This window comes from Montipora capricornis, chromosome 11 (genome assembly GCF_036669925.1).
Source record: "Montipora capricornis isolate CH-2021 chromosome 11, ASM3666992v2, whole genome shotgun sequence".
Lineage (NCBI taxonomy): Eukaryota > Metazoa > Cnidaria > Anthozoa > Scleractinia > Acroporidae > Montipora > Montipora capricornis.
In genome coordinates this window covers 7780410-7787909 of record NC_090893.1, presented here as the reverse complement: position 1 = coordinate 7787909, position 7500 = coordinate 7780410, and the positions used below count along the sequence as shown (strand labels likewise).

At 41.0% G+C, this 7500-nt stretch overlaps 1 protein-coding gene across 1 annotated transcript in view; it reads right to left on the bottom strand.

Annotated features, from left to right (window-relative positions):
• Positions 1-7500, bottom strand: part of LOC138023057 (KICSTOR complex protein SZT2-like) — a 90186-nt gene that overhangs the window by 50379 nt on the left and 32307 nt on the right. Inside the window, exons 31-38 of the mRNA XM_068870088.1 lie at positions 7296-7500; positions 6124-6249; positions 4617-4884; positions 4082-4420; positions 2458-3144; positions 2183-2282; positions 1033-1177; positions 1-7 (exon numbers count right to left, since the gene is read on the bottom strand). The exon at positions 1-7 is cut by the window's left edge and continues 231 nt beyond it; the exon at positions 7296-7500 is cut by the window's right edge and continues 15 nt beyond it. Of these exons, the coding sequence (XP_068726189.1) occupies positions 1-7; positions 1033-1177; positions 2183-2282; positions 2458-3144; positions 4082-4420; positions 4617-4884; positions 6124-6249; positions 7296-7500 (1877 nt within the window). The remainder of the gene's footprint in view (positions 8-1032; positions 1178-2182; positions 2283-2457; positions 3145-4081; positions 4421-4616; positions 4885-6123; positions 6250-7295) is intronic.

The following is a 7500-nucleotide window of genomic DNA, read 5'->3' as shown; positions in this document are numbered from 1 at the left end:
ATACGACCTGGAAAATAGCATGTAAATATCATGCATTATAAACCTGTGTTTTCCCCTCGCTCCCTCCCTCCCACCCAAAAGTTTTCAAAGAGGTTCAGTATTTTCAGTTGGTGCTAATGTTGCTCTTGTCGTTTGCGTATATTTCATGCTTTCAAGCATTTCTAAATGGTAGATGTCTTATTACGAATTGTAATGTTTTCTTTGAAAACATTGCATTGCTACGGCTACGGTTTGGCATAGACAGTCGTGAAAATGATTTGTACTCATAACAAGCGACTCTGATGGAGGCAAGAGCATTCTATTCCCTGCCCCATAGAAAAATATGGACATTCTCTTTCAATACAACTCACAATTTGCTTCGGCCAGACGTAAATACAGAAATTTTGGAAACTTTGAGGTGGTCTAAAACACAGGTCAGTGTACATGTAACTGTGGTACTGATAGATAAACAACACCAAACGTGTCTCCTAGCCCTAATCACGCAACAAAAATGTTGTTTCAGGTCTAGGGAAAACTTTTGACTTAGTTGGTCAACAATGGAGCAGGAACTTTTAGAATTGACCTGTGGAATATGAACTGTGTTTTAGACCTGCCTTCTTTGGGGGCGGTGCCTACTATTGTTATTGCGCATACGTTCTGCGCATCTCGAGATACTCTGGTTTCCTATGGGTGGTGCTTAATACAGGGATACTTTTGCGCGGTTTAAAACTATACGGAGAAAGCAGAACTTAGCAAGTGTTTTTGGTATCCAAAAAAATTGGGGGTAGCCATCATTTTACAACGGAAATTAAGCTTCAATATACATTGCTTTGTATTTTAGAGCTTTTTACAAATATTGTTGATTAATTATCTTTGAAAAAAGCGTGGTTAACCCCCTTATTATCATTTTGGATTTGACTAACCCTTGTTAAGATCTACTTTTCCAACATATTCATAAAGCGCGCAAAAATACATTTGAATTAGTAGCCACCGTCCTAAAGGAGGGGAATAGAATAGTGGAAAAGAGTTCAGAGGGTCGGATTCATAGCATACCTTTGCTGTCACCCTTGGTGATGTGAACTCCCAGAGGTGACACTGACATTGTGAGGTCTTCGTGTGACCAGATAGCTTCATCAGATTCCGGATACAACATTGAATGGCAAACCTTTGTTTCATAAAGCTCGTGCAACAACATGCGCTGACAACACAAGGAACAAGAGGCTGTCAGTAAAACGCAGACACTCACTCTAATCGACTGAAACTGCACTCAATAAAATTTGTAATCTACCTGTTTAAACATAACTAAAAAATTATGTTATTTTGGTATTCCCTCGTTACTTACAACCTAAAAATAATATGGGATATAGTACCCATAACCTGATTTTGTCCAGGACGGAGGCATCTATATCTCTCATTTCTCTAAATTAGTGTAAACTGCCGAACAAGCAGTATGGCCAAAGTTCCCCCCCCCCCCCCCTCTTCCCCCAATCCAAACAACACTGTAGCGGAGCTCCGCGTGCCGAAGGCGCGCGCACGGAGCACAATGGGTAAGAAAATATGGTAACCCATCTGTGTGAGAAAATTTGGTTTTTTGTCACCGTACGACCACACGACTGTACCACCGTCTACCCCACCATGTATGCTAATGTGACCAGTATCACGAGACCATATCGTGGGCTCAAGATTAGAGGTCATCGAGGACAGCTGACCAGGTACTGGGTTTCGATTGTATCGCAAGCTCAAGCCAGGGTTAACGTATTGTAAAAATAAATAGCTCAGGAGCTCCGCTTCTAGGCTTGGCTAAATCTACATATTAAATAAGGCATAAGAAGCTCATAGGAGCAGGGCTGGCCAGTAGTGAGAGTACTCGTCTCCCACCAAATGCGGCCCGGTTTCGATTCCACGACCGGGCGTCACAAATAGGTTGAGTTTGTTGGTTCTCTGGGTACTCCAGTTTTCCCCTCTTGTAAAATCTTGATTTGGTCTGCTTTGACTTCCTGCAATAGTTTGGTTTAATTTAGTCTCCCCAAATTAGAGCAGTTGACCTAAGCGAAAAAGGGTTGATGACGATGATGATGATTATTATTCTTATTATTAATACGTGTAACTATAACTCTGAATTTTCTATTTGCTTGAACTCTTAACAAAACCTCATCTCTACCACAACAATTTGTGTAACAAATTCAAACTTAAACTTAGGTACCTGGTTAACGATGCGACACTTTTCATGAATAGCATTAGTGACCATCTCCACTAATCCAGTAGCCCTTGATGCACAGAATGCCTTTGGATCATCCGACTCCCTGTGAGTGAAATTGTGTTTAACGTTCCCTGACAAGCAATACATTATTATATCTAGCCAACAGTAGGCGTGCTATATATAAATGAATGCAAAAATGGGTGCCAATAAATTATTCTTTTGTATTTATGAAATGATGTCTGACTAGCCTCTTTTCTACATATATTTCGTAAATTTACCTTCTGTGGAAGAAGATGGTCACTTTGTCATCAAGTATTTTCAAAACAAGCCAGAACTGTAGGTACTCAACAGCCATACTGGAATTTGGCTCGTCCTGACGTGGCGTGCGAGGACTTGCTGTGCTTATGTCTTCCTCGGCATCCTCTGCTTTGGTGGCGCCCATCTCAGTAGTGTTATCATCAGACGTAGGAATGAAGAGTTTACCTACCGGGGTGCTATCGGAAGACGATGCAAACGAGTCATCTTTCACCTCTGTGATGGGTTCCTCTTTTAAAGGATTCTGTTTCCCTACTTCGCTAAGATGTGGGTGCTTTGAAGGCGGGGTAAGTTCCCCTTCAATAACCTCCCCAGAAGAAAAGTTTTCTACCTGAACAACTACTGTTGGGTTCTTAATGGTATTCTGAAAGTTTCCAGTCTCTCCTGCGATGGCAGATTTGTCTATTACATGTGAAGCCAACAGATCACTTGATTGAAGATTTTCTTTTGCATCAGAAAGCATGCTGCTTTCTTGCTCTCCTGTCGACCTTGAGTGTTGACTATCTTCTAGGCTGGCAGGTCCAGAAAGTAAAGTATCATCAAATTCATCATTTTCTTCCTCAGTTGGTTTCTGATCCGTTTTACTTTGAACACCAGAGTCCATTTCATCAGGCACATTAGAGGAGTGACCACGCTGTTTTTCAACCGGCCTAAATGAAGACACAAACTTAGGGGTAAATTATTGACCGCGAGACTGATGTACAGAAAACAAGTAAACGATATGCATTTCTCAGTGACTGCGATCATCGGTGAAGTTTGCTCATCTGCTCGTCCATCGAAAATCATAAAAAATAAACTGTTAGAGTGGAGGTTTCTGTGTATAGATTTCTAGGAGTGGGATATCCTCAACAAACGTTTCCGTAAGCGCTACCCCTTAAACTAATTCCGAAGTTCGATGGCACGAGGAAAGAAAAATTTTTAACTCAAGCACTCAGGCACGTTTCCAACAGACCTGTTTATTTCCGTGATTTATGCACGCGCTGCGGGCCTATTGGCACCACGGTCTTACGCTCTGACACTCATACAACCCGGTGACAAAGTGGGTAGTGCAAAAATTCATGGGAGCCAATTCAGAGTTACCTTATATTTTCGGAAATTTTTAAAACTTTGCGACTTCCGTCTCAGATTGCTAATTACTATTCTACAATTGAAAATGAGGGTTAAGGAGTCCATTTTTCAGATATAAGCAAGTAAAGACGAAATATAGGGTGTTTTTGGAGAGCTAACATGTTGCCATGGTAACCTATTACGTCATAATAGTGGGCGCATTTTCTTAAGCAATAATTGGTGTTTCATATGGTACCATAACATTGCCGTCACGTGTTAAGAGTATAGTAAAGAAGGTCTCTTAAAAGTGGTGAAACTGGTTTCAGCCACCAATAAGTAACTGACGGACTCTTATTAATCGAATGCTCAAGTCAGTGAGTGAGTGAAGGAGTGACCGACTGACTGATTGGATAGCTGACTAGCGCACTGACTGACTGACGTGTTAACTGAACGTATTGAATACTATGAGCTGAACTACCCGCTGGGGGTTACAAGGTAAGCCACAAAAGCGGATCTTTGATTGAACACGTTACTACACACCTGGTCAAGTAATAGTATTTACCCACATTGTTGAGTAAATACTCTGGAAAGCTGATCCTCTCGAATTCTTTGATGAACAGTTCTGAGCTCTGCTCCGCACCACAAACGAATTGCAGACGAACGTTGCGTGAAATGCACGAAGGGTGGTCTTCAGACTGCTTTACACTGCTGTCCACGTGACTTTCCACGTTTTCAAGCATTTCCATAGTGACTGGGCCAATATGGCGGAGTTCAGAGACTATTTCGTCCTGGAGAAGCCAACGAATAGCATCACAAGTGATGTTTATTGCTTGCCGCTGACAGTGGAGAAGGCCGTGAAGAGGATCCATGCTTTCAGACCTGGAAACCAACAAAGTAACTGTATGGAAAATAAAATAGTAATACATTGTACATAACCACGGTCCCAACATAACCGTGTATAAATAAAGATTGTGTAATTTATTTTCTTTCTACCTACATGACATAGATTTTGAAACCAACCCTGGAGGCGAATAGTACTCCCCTGAAAAAATCACTGCTTTTGCTTAAGTCTTACCCATCAATGTCATGCGAGGTCGCCTTGGAATCTTGCCGCCTGAAGTCGAACAAACCGGACCGTTTCTCCTGAGGGGAGAGTGACACAGGAGAACTTGTGCTGGAGAAGGAATTCGAGCGCGATGGGCCACTGCGAGCTGATGATTTAAGAACTGTGTAATCAGGCTCTGGGGAGAGGGTTAGACAGATGAGGTCCAGAGTGATGCGAACGGACGAATTGAAAGGGTTCAGGAAATCTCCATCATCTTCGAACTTCTTTACTATTTCTCCTAAGGGAAAAATCAGTTTCTATGATTATGATACGCAGGCGCATTTCATATGGTCTCCATAGAGACAGCAACGCATTAACATGTTGAAAACAAGATGGGGGCCGAATTTTGTAACTTTTCAAAGTCTTATGGGTCGTATCCTGCCCATAATACACTGCACGTCCTTACATTGTCCTTTTGTACACAACTACCAACACCATCCAATTGCAACATCAGCCGAATCTACTTTTCCTAAGAATGCTGGGATTTTTTACGCCCATTTGCACGGAGCCTTAGTCATTGCCTATGCCCGCAGCTCTCGAAGGAAAAGAAAAGAAAGTTCAAACGGGAGTTTCCACTTGTCTCTAGCGTTGTTTGATTCAGGATTTATTATTAGACATTCCATGCTGGGCGATTACAGATACAGTGTCCGTCTACGAACCCATTTAAACAGGTCTGCATAACGCATTTACTCTGTATTTCTCTTTTTCTTTCCACCGTGCATTTGACCAACTTGTAGCACGGGCATCAATTTTTTAGTCTCTATTTTGATGTCATACACAATAAGTATTGTTTTGTGTAATGTTTTAGTGTTCTGTTTTAATAATTTAATAGTATTGTATGCCTTTATCATAACTTGTCTGATTGTGTAACGATAACAACAAAGAAACAAACACTTGCTCAAGGGCCCTAACCCTACCCCGAAACCATAGACCAAATTCATAAATTGCGAGCAATAAATTATTCTTCTCTCCTTCAACAAACTGGCCTCCTTAATTAAATTGATCAGAAAGAAAAAGAAATATTGCTTTACGACGAGGCTAGTGGGTCTAATTAGCACAAAGAAAAAAGAATAGTTTATCGGCCGCCAGTAATGAATTTGGTATATGGTAATAGAAAAAGCTAGCTCATATGTTGGGTTAGCTCACACCTATTACAACAGCTCTAAAAACTCTGTGGAGAACACCGCGGGACTCCGACAAACACGCATCGGAAACAACAAAATTGCGCTTCACCCAAATCCAGTCCAAGGATATGAGGGGCTGTAATGAGCCGGGTGATATCTGCAAATGTGCGATGATGTTTGTAACTTTGAATATAGTCGAGTGTACTCCTTCCTCCTGGGGTCTATTGTCGCCCTATGCCAAGCGTAATAACTTAAGGAGTTACCTAACCCTTAACAAAACAAACATGAGTTCTTCATCATTGGTAGTATCCTACCTTTTTAGTATCCTCTATCAAGTTCAATTTAATACTCACCTAAGCAAACAGGAAGTGTGTTGATAGAGACAGGGGTAATGGGCTGTCCATGGCTGCTTCGATCCCTTAAGGAACATGTCAGTTGTAAGAACAGTGGTGACTTGGAATGCTTCTCGTCCTCATCACCTTTATAATTAATAATTAATAAACAATAGATTATACTCAACTGACAGCTCCTTGAAATAACTGCAACTACTCAAAAAGAACCCCAACCGGTGTAAGGACCAGTTCGCTATCTACGTGCGAAGCCGAGAAGCAACAAGGACCTACTTTAGTCACAGACTACAGCTTATACTAACAAGTTTAAACAAAACTGGATGAAGCTAACCTAATTCACTTGCTTTGCCCCCACGAAGTTAAATTTTTATGACATTAAGATCTGAATATTGCTTACTCTTAAATGGATGGGGCCATTTTAGTATATTATGATCGTTTTTTGTTTTTGAAGTAGCCGTGGTTACGTCCTTCAAGAAAAGACAGTCTCTCGGATTTTGCGCTCCTCTGAATGTAGCTTAAGGACGGTGCCTATTAATTCAAAGATATTTTTGCCCCGGTTTATAATTATGCAGAAAATGTAGATCTTGACAAGTGTTATCGAAATCCAACAAGAAAATTGGGGGTAACGACGCATTTTTCTAAGATAATTCATGAATAATATTTGTAAAAAGCTTTAAAGTAAAAAGCAACGTATGGCGTTCTTTCTCAAATTGAAGTTAATTATCTCTCAAAAATGCATGGTTACCCCCAATTTTCTTTTTGGATACCAAGAGTATTTACTAAGATCTACATTTACTTTCTCCGGATAGTTTTAAACCGCGCAAAAATATCCCCGTATTAGTAAGCTTCACTGATAGGAGACCCGAGTATCCAGAGATGCGCAGAACGTATGCGCAATAACAATATTAGGCACCGTCCTTAAAGGACTATTGAAATGAGGGAAATCTTAACGTGGCTTCGTTTATTTGCGAAAACACAAGCGTGGCTGACAGTGGACGGAAGTAACAAGTCAAATAAAAACAACTCAAGGGTAGTTACTTTAAAAAAAAAAGGCTTGTGGACTAGAGTTGTGTAAAATCAAAAGTTAAAAGTCAACAGGAAAGTTCTTCCGACCGATACTCTTGATGAGTAGAACAAGAGACCTGATACATCCTACGTTGAAACTGTCACCTCACCTTCAAATTCGCTACTGCTGCTCTCATCACTTTCAAAGTCAGTCAAATCGTCATCCAGATCGTTGAACTGAGGTACGGAGCCGTCGTCTTCTATCAGAATTCCCGTGTCAACATCATCAAACGTATCTGATCCAATGTCACTGTCTCTATCCTGAGATTCATCATCAGCGCCTTGATCCGCCTCATTGCTTTCAGCTTCAGAGAA